At 56.1% G+C, this 26,360-nt stretch overlaps 3 protein-coding genes across 4 annotated transcripts in view; all 3 read left to right on the forward strand.

Moving 5' to 3' along the window:
- The first annotated feature begins 4 nt into the window (after nt 1-4).
- On the forward strand, nt 5-6,410 carry CNPPD1 (cyclin Pas1/PHO80 domain containing 1). Its single transcript, XM_056495883.1, has 8 exons — nt 5-245; nt 428-530; nt 2,880-2,961; nt 3,528-3,648; nt 3,739-3,867; nt 4,035-4,096; nt 4,328-4,445; nt 4,959-6,410. The coding sequence occupies exons 1-8, from the start codon at nt 177-179 to the stop codon at nt 5,589-5,591; spliced, it is 1,317 nt and encodes a 438-aa protein (XP_056351858.1). The 5' UTR covers nt 5-176; the 3' UTR covers nt 5,592-6,410.
- Nucleotides 6,411-6,515: 105 nt separating this feature from the next.
- Nucleotides 6,516-11,951, forward strand: SLC23A3 (solute carrier family 23 member 3). The gene is made up of 12 exons (XM_056495881.1): nt 6,516-7,456; nt 7,724-7,884; nt 8,378-8,472; nt 8,803-8,876; nt 9,165-9,346; nt 9,500-9,623; nt 9,940-10,087; nt 10,168-10,421; nt 10,612-10,717; nt 10,792-10,959; nt 11,158-11,253; nt 11,435-11,951. The coding sequence occupies exons 1-12, from the start codon at nt 7,349-7,351 to the stop codon at nt 11,764-11,766; spliced, it is 1,848 nt and encodes a 615-aa protein (XP_056351856.1). The 5' UTR covers nt 6,516-7,348; the 3' UTR covers nt 11,767-11,951.
- An 880-nt stretch (nt 11,952-12,831) lies between these two features.
- The window catches only part of NHEJ1 (non-homologous end joining factor 1), a 44,753-nt gene continuing 31,224 nt past the window's right edge, over nt 12,832-26,360 (forward strand). Inside the window, exons 1-5 of one of the 2 annotated variants that reach the window (XM_056495886.1) lie at nt 12,832-13,173; nt 13,734-13,919; nt 14,763-14,972; nt 17,249-17,387; nt 18,843-18,901. In XM_056495886.1, the coding sequence (XP_056351861.1) occupies nt 13,734-13,919; nt 14,763-14,972; nt 17,249-17,387; nt 18,843-18,901 (594 nt within the window). In that variant the 5' untranslated portion in view covers nt 12,832-13,173. Of the gene's footprint in view, nt 13,174-13,469; nt 13,628-13,733; nt 13,920-14,762; nt 14,973-17,248; nt 17,388-18,842; nt 18,902-26,360 lie in introns of those variants that run through there. The other variant, XM_056495885.1, reaches the window with a different exon arrangement.

Below are 26,360 nucleotides of genomic sequence, written 5' to 3' on the forward strand. Positions count from 1 at the left end.
GGCCCGGCCGCGCCCCCGCGCCGGAACAGGAAGGGCGGCAGGGCGGGCGGTAGCGGCCGGGCTGGGAGCGGCTCCGACGGCTCCGCTCCCGACGCTGCGCCGGGCCTCGGCCTCGGAGCGGACCGGCACCGCATCCCGAAGGGGATCTGTCAGCCCTCGCCCTGCGAGCGGGCAGGATGGAGCTGGACGAGCTGCTGCTGGACGAGGAGGGCACCTTCTCCCTCAGTGGGTTCCAGGAGTTCACGGTGAGTATCCGCGGCCCAGGCTGCTCTTAGCAGGCCCTCGGGGTGATCGCTGGTATCCCCGCTCCCGGGGGGCCCCGTGTGGCCGCACGACCCGGGCCGGTGTGGCCCTGAGCTGGTTGGGGTGGAAAGCACCGTGTGAGGAGTGCTCTGGGCCTTCATCACGTTCCTCTGTCTGCCTTCAGTTCCTGCCCAGGCACCAGCAGCTGAGCGAGAGAGTGCGGAAGCGACTCTATTATGGCTGGGACAAAGACTGCAGCCTGGATAATCTCTCCAGCCCCGTGGCAGGTGGGTTGCTGATTGTCCCCAGATGGGAATGCTGAGTCAAGGGGGTTGGAAGTAGCCCAAGGGGCCGAGACCAACAGGTCACCTGCTTCCTCCTCATTGCCAAATCCCACCCCTGCCCAGCCTTTCCCACTCAGTGCAATACAGCAGGGCAGGATGCCAGAGCCTCATGGCTTCTGTTCTCTGTTTTGTTGCCCCGTCTGGCCCGTTGCTGCATTTTTGACATCTCACTGCTGTGTAAAGTCCTTTAGATTGCTTGTGAATTCCTTGGCAGAGCAGGTTGTGAACTTGTTCCTGATGAGAGCTGTCTTAGGTATTTGCTTGTGCCCTACAAAACACTCAGGGCTTTGTTCAACTTCTAGTTGTGTGCACCAAGGTGAAAAGTTCTTGCTATGTTTGTCTGGATTTCATTTTTTTCCCCTGTTGATTCAGCAGTGTTTTGGGGAGCAGTAGGACATGGCTGGGTTAAGGCTGAGGAGCTGGTAGAGAGGAGTGCAAAAGTGCCCTCACTATGTGGTTGTCTCAGCATCTCCATTAGCTGCTTGCTAGGGAAATGGTCTGAAGTCGCCAGAAGGCTGTGTGTGATGTGCCTTGGTGAGAAGGAGGAGGATGCTGAGCATGTGGTGCAGGGCAGAACCAGGCAGAGCAGCCAGCTGTCTGGGCGCTGCTGGGAGTCACGAGTTCCAGCACAAGCGGTGTGAGGGAGGCTCGAGGCTGACATTACACTGGGCTGCAAGGTGGGACTGTTCCATGGATGAAAGTTCAAAGGGTACAGTCATGCAGGAAAACTGTTGGGGGCTATTAACTCTAAGGATTGCCTTGCACTCAGGAAATGCCATGGCTCCAGCAGCTGGGGGCAAGAGTCTCACGTGGAGAATGTGTCCATGGGCTGATCTGCTTTTACAGCCTTCCTTCTCCAGCTACTTTCAAAAAAATGGGGCCCAGGACCATGGCATCTCTCTTGGTACAGCTGTGTCATTGCTACATGTTCTCAAACAAGGTAGAAGCTTGTTGGGAGAGCGGAATAGCAGGAAAAGATCTTTGGTGTTGGGGGTTGGTTGCAGAAGGCAGTATGGGGCTGGCTGAGGAGAGAAGTTGAAATGTGAATTTGTTCCTTTGGAAACAGAATTGTAACCACGCTCAGTGTGCAGTGCTGTGAGATGCGGAAACTGATCAGCTGCTCTCCATTCTCTCTAGGACACTGTTGTGAGTTGGATTTGTGGGCTGAAGAATTTGGTTTCATGTTAGGACAGAGCCTGTAGGGATCACTTGGGGTTTTGGTACTGCCTCTGCGGTGGCACAGTGATGGCCAGGAAGGGCAGAGAGAGCAGCAGCAGTGGGAGAGACTGGGAGCAGCCAGTGGGTGGCTGGAGCTGTGCCTGCCTGGCTGTCCATCATAGTAGTGCTGTGGCCTGAATGGTGTAGGGAAGTTCCTTAGAGCAGTGTATTTCTGACCTTGGTGGCTGATCTTTGGGTAAATCACTCGTGTTAGTGCAGCTGTCAGTTGCTGGAGAGATGTGGAAAGAAGGAATGCAGTGATGCTTCCCTAGATAGCTGGAAATGCAAGGCTGCTAGGACAAACTGCTCTCAACTCTGTCAGTCAAGGGCTCAGAAACAAAATGGAGTTGAAGTTTCCTATCTAAAGCACTTCTTGCATCAGACTGTAGTGCTGCTTGGGATGCTCCCTACTGTGTAGGACCAGTGAGATGGGAACTACTGAAGCCATCTACCAGTATAGGTCTGTGTCTGGCCTTCTCAGTGCTTCAATGCAGAGGCATGTCCTTGAGAGCAGGGAAAGCGGGCTGAGCTGCAGTTACACTGTATCGCTGCTTTGATACCTGTTAGTGCCTGTGGACTGCTGCTCTCATGGGTACCTTGTACTTCATCTCAGGAGTGCTGGGGCTCTGCTGTAGGGGAAGCTGGATTAGTGCTAATGAGATCTGGAGGGAGAAGATGCTGCTGGTTGAAGGGGAGCAAAGGACCATAAAGATGTGGTGTGACATCAGGTCCAAGAAGCAAGAAGGCCTCCAGAAGGGCTGTCAGAGGCCCTGCAGGGTGAGGGCAGGGTGTTTCTCTGCAGCTGACTGCTGATGGTTCCCTGTGATACAGACTGCTGATCTGGCACTGCCGCAGGGCCTTGGTCACTCACATCCTCTTCCTGCTGTGATCTGCCTGCCCTGCATGTTTGTTTGTTCCTCACTTGTCCCTGACCTCTGATAAGGCCTCATAGTTTAAATCAAACTTGAAGGGCTGAGCAAACAATAAGACCTGATGGACTTGTAGGGAGAAGGGGAAGGGTGGGCATGGACTGGGCCACATGGGACTAACTCTTTTGGTGCTTTTCTGTCCTAGATATTGCTGTGGAGTTGCTGCAGAAAGTGGCTCCCAGTCCTATCCGCAGACTCCAGAAGAAATATGTGTCTCACGTATCTCGGTAAGAAGCAAAACCTGTCCCTTTATGTCCTGTGTTAGAACTTGGAGCTCTGGTCTTACCTGTGACTCATTTCTGTCCTCTGGGCCAGCCACTGGCTTTGTGCCTAGGCCTGAGTAGTGTCAAAGAGAAGCTGGAGGCACGGACAGCAGGCACACAGCAGGCTGACGCAGCCAGCTTTGAGTTTATCCTGCTCTCTGGGGAGCATCTGTGCTCTTGTTACTGGGAGTCTTTACTGGCTGGATCTGCAGCTCCCTGGGTAACCAGGGTTGAACCTGGAGTCTCCTCTTGGCAGCTGAGTGCTTGCAGCATGCCTTGCTGCAGGCAAGGCTGCTCAGTTTGGAGCTGACTGTGCCTAGGAACAGAAACCAGGGCTTTCTGCTCTCCACCCTGCATCCCCTGTACTTTCTGTTGCTGCAGCTCAGGACAGCTGGCACAGAGCTGGCAAGGCTCTGTGACCTATCTAGCGATTTGCTACACCTTTCTACTGTCTGCGTGGGAAGGGAGCAGCCAAGTTGTGCCCTGGTGCCTGGGATGTTTGTAGCACTGGTTCTTGTCCTGTCCTACAGGGAAGCTTGCATCTCACCCTGCTCCATGATGTTGGCACTGGTTTACATTGAAAGACTCCGGCACCGGAACCCTGAATACCTCCAGCAGATCTCATCTTCAGACCTCTTTCTGATTTCCATGGTGAGTGATGGGCAGGAGGCTAACTGGGCTGGAGGGAAGCCTTTAGGAGTGCAGTGGAAGCTGAGATCTTGTCCTTTGTGCTACTTTTAGATGGTTGCAAGTAAGTACCTGTATGATGAGGGTGAGGAGGAGGAGGTGTTCAACGACGAGTGGGGAGCAGCAGGGAAGGTGGATGTCCAGACCATGAACACACTGGAGATGAACTTCCTGAGTGCCATTGTAAGTGAAACTGTCACTGCTGCCAACTGTTTCACAGAGCAGGGGAAAAGAGACATTGAGGGGAGTCTGGATTCCCAACATGCTCCCGTGAAGGGATAGAGAAAGATGTGTCTGGATGCTGGGTGACCTGCCCTGACTGCACTGACTTTTAACCACTGTCCCGGCAGGACTGGAGTCTCTACACAGATCCTCGGGAGCTGTTTGAAGTGCTGAGCTGGCTGGAAGGACGGTAGGTGGGGGTGATCCCTTGATCTGTGTTGCAGCCTGGCTCTGTCCTTGCTTGGAGATAGCCCTGCTGTAGTGAAATAAGAGGTTGGGATGCTTGTGAGCCTTAGGCTCTGCAGCTCTCTTCTACAGAGCTTAAGCAGGGTCTTCTCCAAGCCTGCCTGGGCTGAAGTTGCTTTGATGGGGAAGGTCCATATCATTCCTTGGTTGTTTTTTTTTTTTTTCCTCCTTGCAGTGTGGCTGAAAAACAGGGCATGTGGCGTGGCTGGTTCACCTACACAGATCTGTGTGTCCTCATGGAGCAGTCCATGTGGCAGCATGTGCTGGGCCAGTTCTACCAGCAAGTGGTGAAGGTAAAGGCATAGGACAGCAGTTAATTGCAAGACCATGGGACCCAGCAGGCTGTGGATTTGGAGCAGGACTCTCTTTTCCACTGAGAGCAGGACCTTGGTTTATTCCCTGTTGAAAAGGAAAGCTGTCAGAAGATGCTGATTTGCAGCTGCGCTGCCTGAGGCACTGCAGCCTGGTGCTGGGTAGTGTGCCCTGTGCTGGACCTCAGCCCCACAAGTCATGGTACAATCATATGGTGGTGGCATGGAGGCAACTGGGTACCAGCTAGGGTTTTGAGCAAGAACTGTTGGCTTTTAGCTGGGGCATTTTGGTTTGTGATATTTAGGCCCAGCTTTGGGCAGGCTGTGTGCTGCCTATCGTTAGCCGTGTGGCTGCCTGCCCTCAGCATCCAGCCCTGGAGCTGGTGATGCTTTTTCCTGTCATGGCTGCTGGGTTGATTGTGGTCATGCTACATCATGGCTGGTGGGGGGTGGTGCTGCTGAGGGTGTCTGGGCTAATATTTGGCTTCTCCTTAGCTGGCTTGCCTCCTGGGCGTGGTGTACCTGACGGGCTTTGCAGCCATCTTCGCCTCCATCACTGTAGTGCACCGGTCTGTGTGCATGAGGAGTGTCAGCGCTGCAGCTCCCCAGCCTACCCTGTTCCCTGAGGAGGGGAGGTGCCAGCTGGATGCCCAGCCAGCCCCAGCCCCTGGCCAACCCCAGCCCGAGCTTCCCAATGTCTCCTCGGCCAGCTGCACCAGTTGCCTGGGGGAGAATGAGTTGACCAAGGAACCACGTCGTGGAGGTGTCACAGCAACTGCACTCTACCTGTGGGGCAGCGTGATGACGGCTCTGTCCTACTCCAAGGCACCTGATCTAGCCCAGCACAGGAGCCTCCCACCAGGTCCTTTCCGGAAAGTGCCCACAGCCTGTGAGAGATCCAACCGTAGCAGCCCCGCTGCAGCCCCCAGCCAGCCTGGCCCCTTCGGACTCACCGTGCTCCCGGCTCCTCCGGTGCTGCACTGCCACGCCTGCTCAGCCGCTGCGGGCCCCTCGTGGGATGCAGCCCCCAACCGTGAGGACTGGCTGGACCCCCTGGGGCTGAAGCAGTGCTTCTTGCATACTGCTATGGATCTCAGTAGAATCAAGAGCTTCATTTTTCCCAGCTAGGACAGGACAGCAGCCCCTTTCCCCTTCCCTTCTAGTGTGGCACAACTCACTTCCTTGCACTTCTGGGACCTCTGATCCATGGAACTGCATGGGGCTGAAGGCCCTGCATTACTTTCAAACCAGCACTTGTGTCCTCCCACCTAGGGCAGGGATATTTTTCACTTAGGGGCTGCTGGGACAGGTTGGGATAGAGCTGGCTTGCTGGGGTGGGAGCTTTATAGCTGGAGGGTAAAAGTGGGTTGCCTTTGGGCTGGGGTGCTTGTGCAGAGTGGGTATTATACCTTTTCCTGTAGTGAGTGGTGTTGGACAGAGGTGGCATATGGGATGTTGGAGCTTGGGACTGTGTGTGCAGGGTGGAGGGGCTAAGGCAGTGATCCCAGTGAGAAGGTGGGGTGCTGGGGTAGGGGAGAGGAGGTGGAAGGAGGTGGGGGTAAGCTGGCTGGTCATAGCAGTCTTTACATTTGGGGGCTGTTTAGGCCACTTCTTGAAACTTGCAAGAGCGACACCAAACAGGTACCCTGATGTGGCTGTGCCCTGCTGGGCTTGGTGGGGATGAGGTGTGGTTAGGACTGAACTTCCTTATCCTGCTTGTGTTGGGTGTTTTGAATCTGGGGTGCTCTGTGCCCCCATCCCAAACCCCAGCTGTCTGTGTCTGTGAGAAAACAGTGCCTGACTGCTCCTCAGAGTGGGAAGAAGGCACCTTGTCTTGCTGACCAGGCCAGCTCATCATGCCCCTTCTTTTTACTGTGGATTTTACACCTGTTTTTCACTCTTTTGTAGATGCAAATCTCTTCCAATAAAAGTAGTTCTTGCTGTGTGCCTGCCTTGTCCTGCTGAGCTGCTCCATACTGGCAGTATGCCTGCCCCAGAGTGGAGCCATGTCCATGCAGCTGTGCCTGCTCCTGGAGCCACTGTGCAAGACAGATCCTAGGTGCTGCCAGTGAGCCCAGGAGACCTCCAAGGCTTGTCCTGCAGTCTCTCTTGTGACAGGAGGGATATCAGGTCTGGTGCAGGCAGGGACAACAGGAGAAAGGAGGATCCCCATCCTTGGGAATGTGGAGAATGCATGTTCTCCACTGCTCTTTGCTCTCCAAAGTCTTACCTGTTAATGAGTGAGCCTTGAAGAGCAAGGGTTTGACCAAGTCACTGACACAACCACCTCTGCCCCTTGACAAAAACATGAGCATCCCTTGCCTGTGTGCCCTTGGGATCTTTCCCAGCCAAGCAGGCAGTTCTTGTCTCTGGCATCCTTGTCCAGTGGCAAGGTTCAGTACTCTTCTAGGAGAATGGGGGATATAATAGAACCCCCATTAGAGACCAGGCTGCACCATCCCAGGCAGTGGATGCTATGCTGGGGAGAAACAAGCATGAGCAGGGCATACTGAAGCTGGAGGATGCTGCTGGTGGGATTGGTCTAAGCACATGGAGGAAGAGGTGCCAAGACTGTGGCCTACCCAGTCCTTGCCCACAGAGGCAGAGATGGGCTACCCAGGCTGTGGGTCATTGGCAGTGGAATAGTGTCTGATGGCCTGCTTGTGGCTGCCTGTCACCTGGCCCTTGTGACAAACCAGGGTGACGCTTGCATTCCTGGCCACAAGGGCAGGTTACTCACCAACTCAAGTTAATGGCTAACCTTGGGGCAGCTCCTGCAGAAGGTGGAAGTTCAGCCATGTGAGGATTTGCAAGGAGATCTTGAGGGTGGAAGCCTGCTCACCCTCTGCACCCAAAACTAGGAGCAGTGTGGGGAAGGCAGCAGCATGAATGGGGGCCATGGCAGAGCACCTGGAGCTGGGAGCCCCATGCTCACATCCTGCTCCTCCCAGAAGATGTGCACCTGGATGGTGAGCTGCTGCTTAGCTCTTCAGGTAAGGGGGGACCACAGTGAGCAACCAGAGAGATGGGATGATGAGGAGAGGGCTGGGATCCTTTCAGATTGCAGGGCGGGGGCTGCATCCTTCCAGGCAAAGGGTGTGTAGGGCTCTGGTCAGTGTGTGCTGGGAGGGGAGTGGGCAGTAGTGAGAGCTGCCCAGGGGGTGTCAGTGGGCATCCCCCTCCCCGGGGGACTGGGCATGGGGAGCTGCAGCTCTCAGTGCTCCAAGGAGTTGTGACCGCTTCATCTCTTCCCTGCACAGCACCTGGCTGTGCAGACCTCCTTGCTCTGCATCTTCCACCTCCTTCTGCTGCCTACCCTGCCCCCGGAGCCACCTCATGCCCAGACCACCAGCAAGCTGCTGGCACGAAGCCTCTTTGCCTGCGGCATCTCCACAGTGCTGCAGACCACCCTGGGGAGCCGGTGAGCAAGGGGGATGAAGGGGGAGCAGCTGTCACCAGGAGGAGGGTGGCACACCAGGGCATGTCTGTCTCCTCCTGGCATGTGGGAATATGAGCTTTGCTGGAAGTGGGAACATGCACAAGGAAAAACTCTTTGCACTGCATCTCTGCACAGTTGTCACAGATGTCCTCTCCCTCCCACACAAACCTCTAGAAAAACTGCTGTGCTTTCCCTCTAGCTGCTCACTGCCTTGCTCCAATGTCATACACAGCTCCTTCAGACCATCCGATCCCTGTGCTGCCCACACAGGCTGGCTATGGGATCCTCTGACCTCTGCATCCATTCCATGTGCTGTTGCTTGGGATGTACTAGAGCACATGTAGAATATGGGGTAACCTCCTGCCACTTTGGGGTTCTTATCTGCTTCCCTTCCCACCCAGCCTGGGCTTTTGGAGCAGCCCTGTTCCTTCCTTGTCCTTCCTCCCTAATGTGCCATTATTGTTCCCTTCCTCAGGTTGCCACTGGTTCAAATCCCATCCTTTGAGTACTTGGTCCCTGCCATGGTGCTGAGCTCCCACCTGTCCCCAGGTGCCAGCACAGACAGGAATGGTAAGCACAGCCCTGGAGCCTGTGTCCCATGGGGCCTGGGCCATGCTGGCACTGGAGCAATGATGAGGTGCCTGGTAGGTGGAGTGGGAATGAGGGGTAGCAAAGGGTCCTGCCTGCTGGCCCTTCTGATGATGGTGCACAGCACCCTACTCACTCCTGAGTGCACTTGCAATGTATCTGGTCACTTCCCCAGGACCAGGGCTTATGGGGACAGGAATGCTGGCACACTTCCCCTTCTGCAGCCAGCAGCCTCCTTAGTGCATCCTTTTGGACACAGCTCCAGGAGCACAGAATCCATGTGTATCACACCCTTCCAAAATTCCCTTCCAGGTACAGCCATAGCCAGTACATGCCTTGTACCTCATTGCAGAGACACAGGGAGCTGGGCTGACTCACTGCAAGAGGTAGGTGCTGGAACGGGTGTCCCTGTCCTGCTCCATCAGCTTTCCACTTGTCACCTGTATCCCTGTACCCCCAGTCCCTTTTCCTGGGATTTGCCATGAAGAGAGGTACGAAGACAATAGGGATCATGATGCACATCCAAGTGTATGTTTCTCTGTGCTTTGGGTGAGCGGAGCACATGAAACAAGTGCTTGTTCCCAGCTGCTGGGGCAGTGGGAATGTGGCCAAGGGAAGGTGTTGGACTTCTCTCCATGTATCCTGCCCCACAGGCCCATCCTTTCCTCTTTCAGGTGTCTGGAGCAGTGCTGATCTCTGGGCTGATTCAGTTGGTGCTGGGAGTGTCTGGCGTGTGTGGGTGGGCAGCACGGCACTGCGGGCCCATGGTCCTGGCCCCCAGCCTCTCCATCATCGGGCTGTCTGCATACAAGGAAGCTGCTTTCTTCTGCTCCACTAACTGGGGTGTAGCACTGCTGTATGTGAGCCCAGGGATTGTACTGGTGGGCAGCTCCTGGGGCTTTCATTCCCCAGTGGGACAAGGATGGGGCACCCCCACAGTGCACGGTGCACGTTTGGGGCCCCATCACTGACTGAGATGCTGTGTGGTGACCTGTGCTCACTCTCCTAGGCTCATGCTCCTTGCTGTCACCTTCTCCCAACACCTGCGCTCCTGCCGCCTACCCTTCTGTGCCTGGCCCCGTGCTTGGGAGGGCTCCACAGAGTATTCAGCTCCCACCCTGGGCACATTCTCGGTACTGTGGTTTGTCTGCTCTCTTCACTGTCACAGGCTTCTCTCTCCAAGCCTGGCTCTTTGGTGTGGGTTTAGGGGAGACCTGGAGCACAGGCAGGGATGAAAAGCTCTGGTGCAGCTCCCAGAATGTGGATGCTTCTGGGGAAGTGCTGGGGACCCAGGAGCAGAACAGCTTGGGATGCTTCTTGCAGGGGTAAGGGGAGATGTGGCAGGACTCCTTGGGAGATGTGACAGGACAAGGATGGGGTGGATGGGGTGCTGGTCAGGGCAGGCATGGGAGGAATATCCTGTACTGAGGGTTCCCTTTTGCCTTGCAGGTACTGCTCCCATTTGCTGGTGTCTGCATTGTCTGTGCCATCCTCAGCTACTTCCACATTCCTTGGGAATCACTGGATGCGACCATGGCACAGCTGTCCTGGGCCAACAGCACCTTCAATGCCCCTTGGATCCGCATTCCCTATGCAGGTGGGGGGCAGCAGGGCTGAGTGCAGCCATCCACATTTGGACAGGGCTTCTATCACCTGTCCCTTTTCCCTCTGCTGCAGGAGAGTGGAGGTGGCCCCTACTCACCCCCCGGGCAGTGGCAGTGGGCATCGCCATGGCCATCGGCTGCAGCATGAACTCTGTGGGCTGCTATGTGCTTTGTGGGAGGCTGCTGCGAGTGCCTTGGCTCCCTCCTCATGCCTGTAACCGGGGGCTTTGCATGGAAGGGCTGGGCAGCCTCCTGGCAGGACTGCTGGGCACCCCAGGGGGCACAGCCTCCAGCATCGCAAACACCTGTGCCACTGGCCTCACACAGGTACGCCAAAGTAGGGGGAAATGGGTTGGCAATAGATGGGGAGGCAGTCAAGCAGGTGTGCAGGACTTGTAATTGCCAGGCAGTCACTGAGCCAGCGCTGGGAAAGGCAGGTGTGTGCAGCAGAAGGGCTGGGAGACAGAGCAGGGGGTGATGCCACCCGTCCTCACTTTCCCACTCTTCTTTCTGCCAGGCTGGCTCTCGCTTCTCAGTGCAAGTAAGCGCCCTGGTGTGCATGGTGCTGGGCATGTCCCCGAGGCTGGCAGGGCTCCTCACCCACATCCCACTGGCAGTTCACGGTGGGTACCCTGCCCTGCCCCTTGCTGCGGCACCTGCAGCCTGCCTGGCACTGCCTGACTCCTGCCCCTCGCAGGAGGGGTGCTCTGTGTAACCTACGCCGTGGCTGTGGGCACGGGGATCTCCTACTTCCAGTACACAGACATTGACTCAGGGAGGAACATCTTCATTGTTGGCTTCGCCATGTTCATGGCGCTGTTGGTACCGCGGTGGTTCGGCACGGCTCTGACTCCCCTGGCCACAGGTATGAGGGACATTCCCCAGGCAAGGCAATGCCTTGAATCCCATGGCACGGTGGCCACACATCTCCAGTGTTCTGGGTGGCTGAGTCAGCTCATGGTAGCAGGCATCTCTTCAATCCCTGATCCTGCCATGGCTACTCGTGCCCCTTTTCCCTGGCTGGACTGGGACCTCCTGGTTGATTCTAGCACTGTCCCTGCAGGCTGGGTGCCACTGGACCTCCTCTTCCTCTCCCTGCTAATGGCCCCTGTCTTCTTAACTGGATTCTTGTCATTTTTTCTGGAGAACACGGTCTCAGGTGAGGGGCTGCTCTAGTTGTTCTGCATATGCCCTGCTCCAAGGATGGGATCTGTCCATGGGGAAAACCACCAGCTCTGCCTCCAGGCAGTCCTACTCAGGGTGCTGGGGCTGATGTGGGCTAGGAGGATGCACCTAGGAGGAAGGGGCTCCCATTTCACTGCTTACCTCCCTCTTTGCAGGAACACTGGAGGAACGAGGGCTCCTTTCTGAGCAGCCATGGAAAGCCAGAGCTAGTGACTGTCACCTCCATGGAGAGAGAGGGGAAGCCAGCCAAGCATATAGGCTCCCCATTTGGCTAAGGGGGCTGCTGCCATCTTCCTGCAAAGCCTTTCTGTGTTGCTTCCTCTGCCCAAGGAGTGAGGAAGAGGAGGAGGGCAGCTGTGCCACTGATAAGGGGACTGCTACCCCGGGGGAAGGGACACACCTGCTCCCCAAACCCAGCTCTGGAGAGCTGCAGCCAGCAATAAGGCTAAGCCAGACAGACGTGTCTGCATGGCACACTATGGCCTGATCCTATCATCTGGGGGCATCTCATATGAAAACAGGGCTGTGCCCTCTAGGCAGCTTGTGAGCCACTTTGCTCCTCATTTCTGAAGCCCTCGAGAACTGGAGGAACCTGAGCTTCCACCCTCCTAACACAAGCCTTATTTCTCTTCTTGAGAGCGAGATATAAAACCTTCAACCACTTTTGCCTTTTCCAGGGGTTTTATTTCCAGGTGGGATTTACCTGGGGGATTCCCTGTTGCCCTGAGAGCTATCACTATAGGGCAGGGCCACCTGGTGACACTGCAGCTGAGGATGTTGGTACCTCTAAAATCCACCATGGTGCTAGGGGAGAGTTCAGTGACTTGGCCAGCCCCAAAGGACTGTCACTCTGCCTATGCTCACCTGCTGGCACTGTGCTCAGGAATGACTGGCTCTCCACCTCCTCCCTGATGTGTCCCAGTTGTGCCTATGGCCCCTCGATGCCCATGGCTCCAGGTATAAACCAATGCTCTGGCACTCAAGGATGATGCAGGCTAAGGGTGCAACGCAGCTTAGTTCCCCAAACACCTTTCACCTACAGTCAAATAGTCCCAGTAGTGCTCACCATATAAATATCCTCTAGGCATTGCTCTTGTGACTACACTAGCCAATAGTGGATTTCCCTGGAGAAGAGCATCTGGTCCCAAGGTGAAACAGCCAAAGGTGGATGCAGGGTGGGAGGGATGAGGTGGCACTGTGTGTTTGCTGGGCCCAGTCTGGATGGCCTCAATGCACGGTGTGCTGCTGGGGGATCATAGTCAGAGAACGGCGGTGAGGTTTGGAAATCAGCGCCCGGGATAACGGCGGGCCTCAGTGTGAAGGAAAATGGGGGTGTGTGGTGCCAAGCTGGCCCAATGCTGCTCTGCACCGCCCTGCGAGCCCCGTGCCCAGGCACGGGGACAGAGGCACCCGCAGCCGAGCCCCTGCACACCCGGGGAGAGCAGCGGGGCGAGTGCGGGCCCTGCTGTGCCCGTTCCGGCACCCGGGGCTGAGGAACAAACCCGGGGCCAAGAACAGCTGCCGCTGCCCCGGGCGCTGTCCCCGGCCGGGCACTTGGGCCGGGACATTTCGTAGCAGGCGCAAGCGCACAATAAACTCCTGAGGCATCTCGGTCCCCACCAGCACCTTGGCCGTGGCACCCCGTGCGACAACCGGGGGGCTCTAGAGGGACACGCCCGCTGGGCTCGCTGTCCCCGTGAGCAGACACGGGAACGGCAGCGTGCCCCGGGCTCCGTGAGGGCACGGCAGCTCCCGGAGCCGCCCCTCCCGGCGTGCCCCGGCATGAAGAGAGCAGCATGCCGGGAGCCGTAGTCCGCGCTGCCCCCGGCCCGGCGCCGCTCGCCGCTCGCAGCCCGTGCCACTGCATCGTCCGGCCCGCTCCTCCTGTTCTCGGGTAATGCTGCGGCTCCCAGAGCCCCAGGCCGCGGCACCCGCGGGCGCTGGGTCCCCGAGTGTTTTGGGAGGCGTGGAGGCCCGTCCTGGGGAGGAGCGGGAAGCAGCGGCGTGCTGCCGGCGCTCCGCCGGTGCCGGTGCCGCCGCCGGCGCGGACGGCGCAGGGGTGGGATGCCCCAGCAGAAAGGTGCAGCATCCTGCTGCCCGCCCGCTGCCGGCGGGACAGCCTAAATGCTGATTTGGGCATAGAGGTCTTGCCATGTTACCGCCAGCAAGCAGCGGGTACCCCGCGGAAGCAGCAGTTCCACTGCCGTGCGCCTGCTGGTGCACCTGGGGTGCTTATTGTGAGCTGCGGCAGGAGCTGCCCTGCAGAAACTCCCAGAACACATGCCCCAGCTCTGCTGCTTGCGTGTGTGACTAGAGCTGGCTGAGTATCGTCAGTTCCGTGCTGTCAGGTGGGATTGCATCATAATTGGGCCAGGATGGTCCCTGTGAGGCCACCCCAGGGACCAGTTATTCCTGGGTGGGGGTTGAGGCAGAGACCTGGCTGCTCTCTTGCAGATGGAGGGCTCCAAGGAGCTGGAAAACAGCCTCCTGACCCAGCCCTGGGCTTCTGTTTGCTTTGGAGAATCCACTTTTCTTGCCAAAGTGTGCTTCAGGGATACTGGCTATATCCTGCTGATCTCTGACCTCAGCAGTGTCTGGTACGAGAGTGCGGATGCCGAGGCTGTAGGACAAAGGTCCAAGGTGAGTGTCTGAAAAGCCAGGCCAGGGACCTCCTTTTCTCCTCCCAGCAGCTGACATACCAGCATAAATTGATTGGTAACACAATGGCTGTTGGATCTGACTGGGCTTGAGTGCAAATGTCCAACCTGGGAAGTCCCTGTGTGGTTCTGCCCAAGCCCTGTCACCCCACTTGGCCAAAAACGCTTCTCCTGGGAGAGGGGGCCACATTACTTAGCATTCTAATGTGGGTCTGCATACAGAGGCTGGCACAGTCTCTTCACTTGTGGGCTGGATGGGCAGCTGCTTTCCCCAGGGTCAATGTACTAAAGAGGAGCTTGAAACAAGGCTGCCTTCTACTCATGACAGAGAGATTCTGTTCACATTCATAGCTAGTACAGTCTCTCATGGGGCATCCTGTCAGCATGGAGCTGTGCCTCATCTCCTCAGCCCGTGTGCCGAGGCCCTCGTGTGCCATTGGAGTGGCATGTCCCTGTGTCACATAATGCTGAGTGGATGGTGGCAGGAGGGATGGGCAGATGGCTGCAGCCATCCCCCAGCTCTGGCAGTTTGTCCTGCTGTTGACTCTCAGCCAGGCTGTAGTGCTTGTGGTGGCATGCAGAACAGATGTGCTAGTGCAGACCGTTGCACCCTGCCCATTCTGGACCGGCAGAATAGGGGAGTCTTGCCAGCATGGGTGGCTTGGGAGAATCAGTGAGGCATATCATGTCAGAGAGCTGGAAGCCAAGGCCCGGGGATGGCTTTTTTCTGTGGAACATGCAGTAGTTTTACTCCCTTGGTGCTGGGATTTCTGCTTTTTTTTTCCCCCAGTGCTGTGCTGTGCCCTCTAACCCTGCATTTTCCCAGGAGCTGAACAAGCGGCTGACCGTTCATGTGTCCTCCTTCCTGAACCACTTGTGCAACCTGATGTGCCCCTTGCTGGCAGGACAGCCAGGTGCCACCACCGCCTTCTCCTGCCACCGCTCTCCCAGTGGCCTCAGGCTGCACGTGAAAAGCGAGCTGTCAGGACTGCCCTTCTACTGGGACTTCCACTGCTGCCCTGCTCCCTTGGAGATGGTGAGCAAAGCTGCTGAGATTTCAGGGAGGGAAGTGGTCAAATTAAGGATTATCTCCTTATGCTTAGAGGCTTTTGAGTAGCCTGCAGTAGGCTGTAGGTTGCCTGACTCTGCCTTCTGCCTCTCCTAAGGCTTACTGTCCCCATTTCTTCTCATTGAGGCTTTGGTTTGTGTCATGCAGTGACACAGGGACGGCCCAGCACATGCTGCTGCTGGGGCATGAGTGAAATGTCCTTGTGAGAGCCCGTCTGGAGTCCTGCATCCAAATATGGGGTGCTTGGCACAAGAAAAACCTTGATGTGTTAGAGAGGGTTCAGAGGAGAGCCACAAATATGATAAGAGGGATGGAGCTTGTCTCCTACAAAGGCAGATTGCGAGAGATGGGATTGTTTGGCGTGGAGAAGAGAATGCTCGGGAGAGACCTCATTGCAGCCTTCCAGTACTTGAAGAGGGCTTATTAGAAAAAGGGAGAACAGCTTTTTACATGGGCAAATAGTGATTGGACAAGGGGAAATGTTTTTTAACTGAAAGAGGAGACTTTTAGATTAGCTGCTAGAAAAAATGTTTCATTATGAGGGTGATGAGGCACTGGAACATGTTGCCTGGAGAAGCTGTGGATATTCCATTCCTGAAAGTGCTCAAGACCACGTTGGATGGGGCTTTGAGCCACCTGATCTCGAGAGTTGTATTGAAAGTCCCTTCCAAACCAAACCTTTCTGTAATTCCATGTCCAGTGTGGAGTGATGCCCTGCCAGCACCCTGTAGAGCAGAGTGATGCTGTTCTGTTTAGGGGCAAGCCATGAAGCAGGGCACAGGGCAGCCCCAAATGGTCCGTCACGACAGGCAGAATTGTAGCGGAGTCTCGCGGCTTTTACGGGTTTGCTCTTTCACGGGGTTGCCCGGCATGCAGCGTTTGCAGAGACAGGCGCTGTGCCGGACCCCTGCCGGTGGGGCAGCGCTGCGGCCGCGGCTCCCCCGGGGCTCTGCGGCTCTGCGCGCACAAGAGGGCGCCCGGCACCCGCGAACGGCCCCGCGGAGCCCCGGTGCCTGCGAACGGCCCCGCGGAGCCCCGGACCCGGGCTGAGCCCGGCGGAGCCCCGGAGCGCCGCTCCGTTCGGGCCCCGCCGCGCCGCGCGTCTCCTCTGCTCCGAACCGCTGTACTTCGCTGTCACGGTTAAAATGGGGAGCAAGTAATCGGAGTCCTGGCTTGGCTTACCCCAGGAACCTGATGTCCCTTCTCAGCTGAGGTGGTGCAAAGCCCTGTTCCCCCCTCCTTCTCTACGTTGGATGTCTGCAAGACACCGTGGAGGTGGGAAGCAGCTTGGGGTCCTGAGTGTGGCTGGTGTGGATGCAGCAATAGTGACCAATTCTGCCCCAGCCAGGGGCTTGAGGAAGGCGTAGAGCTTACCTGGCTTGGCCCACCCCATTTCTGCTGCAGGTGGTGCACTCCAAGTGCTCCAGTGGGTGATGGCCATCACTTCTGGGGGTGAGCTAAGAACAGAGCCCACTGTGGGCTTGCTGTAGGCTCAGCCTGGCCTTAGAAACAAGGGGCACGATAGGTTGGGAGATCTCAAATACCCTTCCAGAGGCAGAAGGAGGTGATAGGAGAGACACTACTTTGTGTGCCTGCTGGGCCAGGATGGCCCAGCTGTGCTCCAAGACAGAGGACATGCCCAGGGCTCTGTGTGGGGATTGTGTGGGTGTAAGCGTAGAGGGATCCTGGTGGGTTGCAATGGGGAGCATGCACAAGTCCTGCATGTTGGGATCTCTTTTGCTTTGAGTGTTTCTCCTGATTGTCAAACCACAGTTTGACACCTTGTGCCTTTCTGTTTTTTCACCCAGTCATGCCTGTTTCCTGCATAGGAACATGCCATGAGGTGTGCAGAGCCATGGGGAAGGTCTGGTTGGCACATGGGGGGGCTCTCTGTTTCCTGTAGCACCCCAGGTGGTGGGTGGAACACTGCCTATCCCTGCACTCTGTTTCTATCGGGCACTCCCACCTAAGCTCTCCCCTGCTACAATCCCCAGCTGTGAAAGGATGGAGCTGGGATGGAGGGATGTGTCCCACAGCATCTGGCCTGCCTTCTCCCTGCTCACATCTTTTGACCATTCCCCACTGGATATGGGTGAGATGTGGGGTATTTTGTGGAGTCCTGTGTGACCTGGGCTGCAGCTCTTGCTAAGACCTTGCCAGCTGCCCTGCTTTGACCACTCTGTGGACAGCTGTGTGCCTCCCTAGACCTGGACCTTTCCTAGAGCATCCCTTCTCCATTGCAGGTGTTCCGTCACCTCGTGCGGCCCCTGATTCAGATGAACCTGGCGCTGCAGTGCCAGGTACAAGAGCTGATTTCCCTGCTGCTCCAGAAGGATGCTGAGATTGAAGATTACAGGGAGAGCGGGGCCACTCTCAGCAGAGGTGAGGAGGGATGCCTGGAGCAGGGAGCAAGTTTCCTCCTTAGCACTGGGCTGGCGTGCTTTGCTCCCTCTGGCTATTACCCAGCCAGGCTTGTGTGTCATGTTCAGCTGAGCCAGCAGCACAGCAGTAGCCAGAAGGCTGGGAGCAGCCTCTGGGGAGAACTGGGGGAGGAACAGCCCTTGGCCGATAGCTGTAGAAGTTGGGGAGTTGCCAAGGGGCTCTCCACTACTGTGAGAGCACCTGGCTGGTCCCCAGGAGCCAGCAGGGATGCCAGCAGGGCTGGCCCTGCAGTGGTGTCAGGCTCCCTTCCCAAGTGCAGTAGCTCAGGGAGTGCTTGGAGAGCGACCAGGAGCTCCCGGCTCTCCCAAACATGGGAGGTGCAGCTGTGCTTATGGGCCCCCTCCAGCGCCCAGCCCACTTTGGCATTGGGGTGATGGGCAGACAGTTGCCCTCTTGGGTAGGATATGAGTCAGGACCTGCTGGGGGAGCCACCTTGGGAGGTGGTTTGTTCCCCACCTGTGGGGGTTGGCTGGGTGCTGTTTTTCAGGTCATCCCTTGCTACTGCCACACTTTGTGCTGCTGCCACAGGTGTACCTGCACTTCTGCAGGAACTTTGCATCCTGAGCTTGCAGGGATTAGTGGGGGTTAGCCCGGGCTTGTGTGTCATGTCCAGGAAGATATTCTGGGCCAGACCCTGTCCCATGAGCAGTGCCTCTTCACACGATCTGCCCTGTAGGTGCACTAGAGCTGCATTGATCAGCTGCACTTCCCTCTGTCCTGCTGTGTGCAATCTCTGCAGGGCTTGGAGCAGCCTGGACAACCTGTCATCTGTCTGGTGAGCAGCTGGCCTCTCTTGTCCCTTACTTGGTGCAGGGCAGAAAGCTGGGAGGAAGCATTGCACCCTAGTGGCTGAGCAAATCCAGCCAGCTGCTTCTCCAGGCCACATCCTAGCAACAATGTGGAAAAAACAGTGTTTTGGACAAGGTGCAGAGCACAATAGAACAGGGGTTTGTCCCTGTCCTGCAAGAGGAGGACACAGGCTGGCTCACCCCTTCAGATGAACAGCTGGACAAGCAGTGCCCTGTCCCACAGATTCACACAGCTTGTTCCAGCTGTAAGATCTGGGAATGGTGTTGAGCATGTGCTGCCACCGTTCTCTACTCCTCAGTGCACAAGTGCTGGGACAAGTGTGGATGGACTATTGGTTCTGCCTGGCTGCTGTATGCATCAGCAGGCTCAGCCATGTGTTTCCAACTTCCTTGTAGTCCTTGCACCTTCTGCTAACCAGGTGATGTGTCCCTAGCCCCAGAGGCTGCTGGTGTGCCCTGCTGATTTTGGGAAGAGCGTGCTGGAGCTTTTCCCCTGCAGCATCCTCACCCCTTGGTCAGGGAGAGGGGAAGCTGGGGTGGGAGGTCTGGCCAAACCTGCCCAGGCTGATCCCTCTGTACCTTGCAGACCGCCTGCAGACAGAGACCTTCCAGGAGGAGACGTTTCAGCAGAACTTCATGACTGAGGTAAGGAGTGGTGCAAGTCCAGAGGGCTGGTTGGGAGCTGTCATCAGCAGTGTGAGGTGTGCCAGGATGGATGGGAGCACTGATGGGGATAGCTAGACTTGTCTGAAGAGGGGTCATGCCCTTTAGCCCTCCCATGGCCCTCTGTATCCTTGCACCTCCTCTCTAGGCTAGCAGAGCTGGGAACATGCCTGACATAGCTGGATGGGAACTACCTGGTTGCTGGGAGCTGCCAGAGGTGCGAGCCAGGTGGGCTGCTCCTCAGGAGTGTGCCACCACTGGGGCGTATTCACCCACCTCCCACACTTGCTCTGGACCTAAACTTTGCTACTGATGGCAGGCAGGGATCAGGAGAATGAGGAGAAGCCCATCTCCTTTTAATTCACTTGTTGCTTTTAGAGGTGACTTTGCAGTGGCACATTGTGGGGACAAGAGCTTTTCAACATGTTATCCGTGCTCTGCTTATCACTGTCCCCTTGGCACACTCAGCTCTAAAATCACACATTCTATGGAGAAACTGGCACTGGAAGGAGAGAGTCTTTGATTCTTTTGCATTACTGAAAATCATCACAGAAGCACAAAAACAATTCATACTGATATGTCAAGGTCAGAAATGCTTGATGGCCATTGATGCAAAAGGACTCAGGACACTTTTCAGTGTTCCTGTGCTCGCTGTGAAGGCACAGGAGTGGGGAGCAATGGTACCTGCTGGGGACCAGGGAGTCAGCCAGGGTGCCAGTGGTATCACATGGGCTTTGGGAGGATGCTGCTTTATGAGATGAGCTGATGTTCTTGTGCAGCCAGCAATAGATGATCTGGTTTCTAAAAATTAGAGATGATCCCTCTTTTATGTGTGAGACATTGCATCCACTGCAGGCAACTTTTGTTTCCCCTGGAATTATGAAGGATAGAGATGAATTCACTGCTGGACTGCAACTTGAAGGTTGCCTAGGGACTGGTGATCATGACCAGATTACATTCACCCTGGGCACAGAAAGGACATTCCTAAGCAGTAATTTATATCCTTCATGCCTTGAAAGAGCTAATTTCCCAAAGCAAGGGGAAAATTATGAGTGAAATCAGCTCAGAGGAAACATTTAGATAGAAAAATGTGAATGAAAATGGTGAGCTCTTTCAGAAGAATTTCAGAAGCCACAAAAAGCCACAATTCCACAATCAAGAAAAAGGGCAGTGCTGGCCCAGAGCCCGTTCTGGTTCAGTGACAAAATGAAGGCAGCAATTAGAAATAAAAGAGCAGTTTATAACAAATGGGAGAGCGGAGTAGATAGCAATCAATATAAATTAGAAATTATGAAGTGTAGAAAATGGGTAACAGAAGCTAAAGACATCAGGGAAAAATCATGGCGACAAATAGAAGGAAAGGCTTTTATTTAGTGTAGTAGGAGAAAACCCCAAGCTCCCAGCAATAGGATAAGCTTATTAGTAGACAGAGGTGGTAAAATGATTTATACTGGACCAGACATGGCAGAAGCAGTTGGTAAATGTTTCAGTGCTGTCACTGGGAGGGTGCAGGCAGATGTGCCAGGATAGGGGGATGAAGTGTCTTTGTAGAAGAGGCCTCTGAACATCTGCTAAAGATGAACATCAGGCTTGAAATTCAGAGTCCTCCAAGAGCTGATAGGATGTGGGGCATGGGGGAAGGTTCAGAGTGGGCAAGGGGGGAGTGAGGCAGCCCTGCAGAGACCCTGGCAAAAGCAGCTGGTGTGGAGCACATCTGACAGAGGCTGAAAAGATGGGATGGCAGTTGGTGCAGTGTGTCCCAAGAACACTCCAGGAGCAGTGTCTTGGACCCAGAAAGGGAATGGAAGGCTCTGGGAGGTGCTGCCCTTCTGCATCCTCTGGTAGCCGGGTCTGAGCACTGGCTGCAGGGGAGAGGCTGGTGGAAGGATGCAGTTGTGTGGTCTGCTGGGAGGGTGTGTGTCCTCTGTGCATTCATCCCATTCTTTATAAACCTGCTGCTGATGCCATCCTGCAGCAATGAGCTGTGAGATGCAAACAGCTGCTGCCTTTGGTTTGAATGTGGTACCCCATTGTTCCTCCTGATGCCTCCTAGGTCTTGTGTTAGTGAGAAACACCAAACATGGCTTTTCAGCTCTTTACCACCAAAACTGGCTCTTCATCCCAGCCTCTCCTCTCATCTTGTGGCAGAAAGGTGGTCTGGATGACCTCATTGTCTCTGTGCAGTTATTTCAGAGCCTCCAGGCAATTTAATATTCTGTTTGCCATCTCCTAAAAGCAGAAGGAGCTGGGGTCCCTCAGGACGTGCTGCGGGGAGCTGGGAATGCTGTGAGCAACTCCTGTGTCTAGGTTTTCAAAAAGATGCTGGACAGTCAGCAGAGAGTCACAGGAATGAACTGAGAACTGGGGATAGAGCCTGGCATTGAGGGACTTAGAAGGAAAGAGCTCTGTCTAGCTTATCAGGGAGAAAATTGAGAAGCGCCTTGATTACAGTATGTGTGGGTCTTTACAAGGAGAAAATGCTGGTCAGTGGAGGGCTCTCTTTAATCTTGCAGAGAGCAGTGGCTCACAAGCCAGGCACTGAGAGATAGAGCCAGGGAATTTTGAGTTAGAACGGAGGCTCTTGGGTTTGCTCCTGCATGGTCGATGGCAGTGGTTGATCCTCCATCTCTTAATGTCTCCAAAAGTGGGCTAGGAGCCTGCCTGGGAGAAAACCAAATTGCTGGGTTTGGTCTTGGCATGTGCATGGTTGAACATCAGTGGGCAGGAGGTCAAAAAGAGAGCCCTTCCAATATCTCCATCTGTGAAATGGGGCTACAGATTGTGGGTGTTTGGTTGTGGTAAGCACCTCTTGGCTGGAAAGGGATTGTGATGATGTGGTACAGGGCTGGATGTGGACAAGTGCTCCACAGCTTTGCTCACTTCCCAGATATTTGCTGTATCCCGCATGGAGAGGAAAGGACCTGTCAGTCCCCCAGGGCAGAGCTGCAGAGCCTCTCAGCTTAGAAATGCCCTTTATCTGGGCTTGTGTGCACTTGGCTGTCCAGGGCATTTTAACTAACCATGGGGAGTTTTCCAGCAAAGCCCTGGTAATATTTATACGTTTAGGAAATGATGCTTTCACACACACAGTTTTTGGCAAGGGTTCACTGCTGAGCAGCTGCCTGGTCTTGAGCAGGGCTGGAAGGAGAGCAGTGGCTTTGCACAAGCCGAGGCAGAGCTGGTGGCTTTTATTGGCAAGCCCAGGGGTTCACGCCACCAGGGGAAGGAGCAGGCGGCTGGAGAGGGCTCAGTGCTTCAAGGCTTCCCCAGCACCATTCCCAGCAGTCTAGGACCCAGCAAGCTGGGGATAATTTGTCCTCAGGTGTCCCTCTGGGTTACAGAAGTGACCCCATAAGGCAGGGTGGGGGGTTTTGAGAGCCTGCCCCAGCTTGGCTATGTCAGTGTTTCATGACACAGTTTATGCCAGTCTGTGGTCTGACTTTGGGTGAGAAGGGTGAGCAGGTTCCTGCAGCGCCGTGCCCCCTCTCTGAGGAGGGCAGGGACAGGTACATCGAGGACAAGCTCTCGGATCCCACCAGTGCAAATATAGCCCCGCGCCCCAGGATGCTCTGCCCTGTGTATTTTTATCTGCTGCGGCAGGCGCGGGGGCGGCTGCTCCGCACCTCCGCAAGCGGAGCGCGGGACGCGGCAAACAGGACGCGGCGGGTTCACGGCTCGACCCCGGGGCCCGCCGAGGAGGAGGAGGATGTGCCATCAAAACAAGCAACGCTGGAGAGGAAGATAAACAAACAGGCAGCTTCCAGTGCAGCCCCGGCCGAGGGCGAGTGGGAGCCCCGGGGCCAGGGTGCTGGCTGACGTCAGGGTGCCCGGGGGTCAGCATCCCTCTTATTGTTTCCCTCCGGGGCTGGGACCGGGGCTGGGACCAGGGCCAGGCACCCGTCCCCCTCCCGTTGGGGACACAGGCCAGCAGGGCAGGTGGAGGATGGCCAGGGCGCGCTCTGGAGCCACGGGCCATCGCCACCACCAGGTCCAGCCGGGTACCTGCCTGCTCACGGCCTGCCTCCAGCACCCTGCCTCTCCTTTTTAACAGGAACTAAAAATAAGCCCAGGGCAGCGCAGTGGCCACGGTCTGGCTGAGGACGAAGGCGGTGGTGGCCTGCGTATTTTGCAGGGTGGGGACGGCATCCCTCAAACCCACGCCAGCTTAGTGCAGTGGAGAGGAAGCAGCCCTTTGGCTCCTTCAAACGAGGGATGTTTTTAATTAGCACAAGGTAGCTGCGGCTTTGCAGCTGCGGCTGGGCCAGAGCGGGGCCGGTGGCGTGCGTGCGACATGGACTGCTTGCACGCAGGGCTCGGGGACAACGTGCTGTGGGTGCTCAGCTGGGCTGGGGCCCTTGGCCCCTGTGGGACTGGGGAAGGAGCTGGTGGCCACAGTGCTGCGGTCCTTGCTTCATTCCTGAGCAAGCTTTGGTCACATCATCCCATCATTGCCCTGGGGTCTGAGCCCCACACTGGAAATGCAGCGGGCCATGGCTGTGCTGAGCAGGGTGGGACACACACTGAACTGAAGGAGCTGCACACTGCTGCAAGCAGGAATGGAGCAAGGGCTGCTTGGAGTCTGTGTGAGCACATGTAGCAGAGCAGGAGTGTGGGAACAAGACTAGGAGTGTGCATGCTGGCACTGATGGGAACTGGTGGGAGAACAGAGGGGCAGAGTGTCACATCTGCTTGCTGAAGAGGAGAGGGGACAAGGGCTAGCATGTAGTGCCCACAGTGGTGCACTTGGGGAGATGCACTGGTGGTCATCACGGCGTGGGTGCTGACCACTGCCTGGGCACCAGCACCCTGCCGTGTTTGCCATAGAGTCTCATGGTGGTCGGTGCTGTGGTGTTATTTATTTATTTGCTGAGGCCCCATCAGGTGAGGGGCACCCAGCCAGGATGCACTTTTGGGACTGCCTCTGGTAGCCGCAGGCCACTTGCACAAGCAGTGAGTCAGTGGAGCTGCATGCTGCTAAAACCAGGCTTGGCACAGGCAGCCCAGAGCAGCAGTCTGCCTGAGACTGCCCAGACCACGGGCAAGCAGCAAGTCCCTGGCTGCTGGACCAGGACTAGGCTGGCGGTGATTGCTCCAGCCCTTGCCTCTGCCAAGGGTGTGGATGCTGTCCCGGGAGCCCTGAGGGGATGCCCCATCTGGGGATGTGGGGGTTTCACAGCCCAACCGCCTGTGACTGTGGTTGTGCCACTGTAGAGAGAGAGTGGCACCTGGGCTAGGTACAGGCAGCTGCTTGGTCCCAGCCCACTTCAGCCCAGCATCGCCCAGCCCGGTTTATTTGGGGATGGAGGGATGGACAAGCACCATCACAGCCACCCTTTCTGGGGTGTTGCACAGCCCTTGTCTGGCATATGTAGTCTGGCACATGCAGGGAGCCCTCCTTTGCAGTCAGAGTGTTCCTCATCCCCTCCATGCCATGCCATGCTGTGCTGTACCATGAAAAGCTGTGCCACGCTCTTCTGTGATGTGCCTGGTTGTGCCATGCCATGCCATGCACTGCAGGCAGGAAGAGGGGCGTCACAGACCTTCTGGCAGAAGGGGCCAGACCCTGATCCTGGGGGAGAGGCCCCAGCCTGTGCATGGGCACTGGCTGTGCAGTACTGCTGAGGAACTCTCAGCTTGGGGAAATGATTGATCTCGTGTCAGCAGGCGGTGGTTTGAGCCAGTGCCAGGCCTCAACTCAAATGGGAGCATTGAAGGGGAAGAGCCCCTTCCCCCTCCTGAAAGCAGAGCAGCAATCCCCCTGCCACCAGCCCCAGCTCTGCTCCCACATCTTGGCCATTATCAGCCCTGTGGCTGCAGGCAGTGCCCAGCCCTGGGGAGCGCATGAGGGGCAGCAGGGACCACAGAGGTGTCTGGGGTCTGTGGCTGTGTTGGGGTAGAGGAGGGCAAAGGGGCCATGGTTGGCAGGGGTGAAAGTGTGGAGCATGATCTGCCCCTCACCACTGTGCCTTGCAGCTACCTGTCCCAGCTCAGGATGTGGCAGCAGCTCCTGGGAGCAAAGGACCTTTTGGTGAGGAAGACAGGGGAGACTTTGATGAAGCACAGAGAGCACTGCTCTATGTCAGCAAGGGATGTGGCAGCATCTCTGTCCCCAGCTAATGGGGTTTGGACTGGGGTGTTGCCATCCCCACTGTCACCAAGGGCAGAGGAGCAATGCTGCCTGCACCCCTGGTGCTGCCCTCTGCAGCTCCCAGCACCCCTTCTGTGCTTGAAAAGGGCTGTCAGGCTTCTTTACCATGTCCCTGTGTGTCCTGAGCCCTTCACTAGCTTCCTCCATACCCACAGCTGCATCCCTTCTCCAGTGGCATCCACTGGCAGCTTTTATTGGTGTTTGTGAAAGTTGATCTCTCCCTATCCCATGGGCCAAAACCTCTGTAGCCTCTTCCAGTTGTGCCAGCCCATGCAGGGGTGATACTGAACAGCTGGGCAGACCTGGAAATGGGTTGCTCTGCACCCCAGGGGATACAGCCATTGGATTGCTGAGTCTGCCTGCTCCCACTCTGCTCAGACCTTTGCACTCTCAGTATCTGTGTAAGGAAACAGGGCCATTCATGTATTTCTCTCTCTATTTATACCTCTCCCTTTCCGTATTTAGTGTGTGCGCAGGCAGAGGGGGCAGCGAATGCTGGGGCCACTGATGTTCTTGGCTCCAGCACCGGCTGGAATTTCGTCCTGGAATGTATCCTGAACCACTCTGAAAACACGAATAAATCTCTGTGTGTTGTGTGCATGTGTGTACACAAATACATAGACAACGTATAGACACGGAGCCCTATAGGGCATTTGTGAGCTTTGCTATTTAAAGGAAAGAGTAGTTAGAGGGTTCTCAGCGAGGCAAACACCTCTGGATCAAAGGGATGCAGGATGCTCTGCTAGTGACCAGGCATCTTAGAAGATAGCTGGCACTGACTTTGTCCTCTCCAGGCACCTGAAGCCACCCTGTTGGTGGCATGCCCAAAGTATCATGCCCTTCAAGCCCCAAGCAGTGTTCTGATCCTGTGGTGCCTACATTTGATTGAGATCTCTGCTTCCTGGCCTCCAGCTTCTCAGTGAGTGCCCCAGAGAACCAACTCCTGTGCTGGATGATGTAAGGCAAGGATATCAGCCCCTCTGTGGCATGGGGTGGCCCAGGGCTTCTGGAGCATCAGGGGTTGTCTTCTGAATATCAGCTGTGCTCACAGCTCTTGAGGAGAGATCAAGGGGAAGGAGGAAATAAATGCTGGGTGACAGATCCAAGTAGGTGCTGAGCTGGGCATCTCCTTGGGATGCTGCAGCATCAGGTGCTCATGGCTGTCTGCGAATGACAATGAAAAGGGAAAATAGAAATTTGGTGCCAGATCCCAAACAGGATGCTTGGCCATGCCAGGAGGGCAGTTCTTCAGGAGGTGCTGCAGCTGCCTTGCTATGGATCCTGGATGAGGCC

Source organism: Oenanthe melanoleuca, chromosome 7 (genome assembly GCF_029582105.1).
Source record: "Oenanthe melanoleuca isolate GR-GAL-2019-014 chromosome 7, OMel1.0, whole genome shotgun sequence".
Taxonomy (NCBI): Eukaryota; Metazoa; Chordata; class Aves; order Passeriformes; family Muscicapidae; genus Oenanthe; species Oenanthe melanoleuca.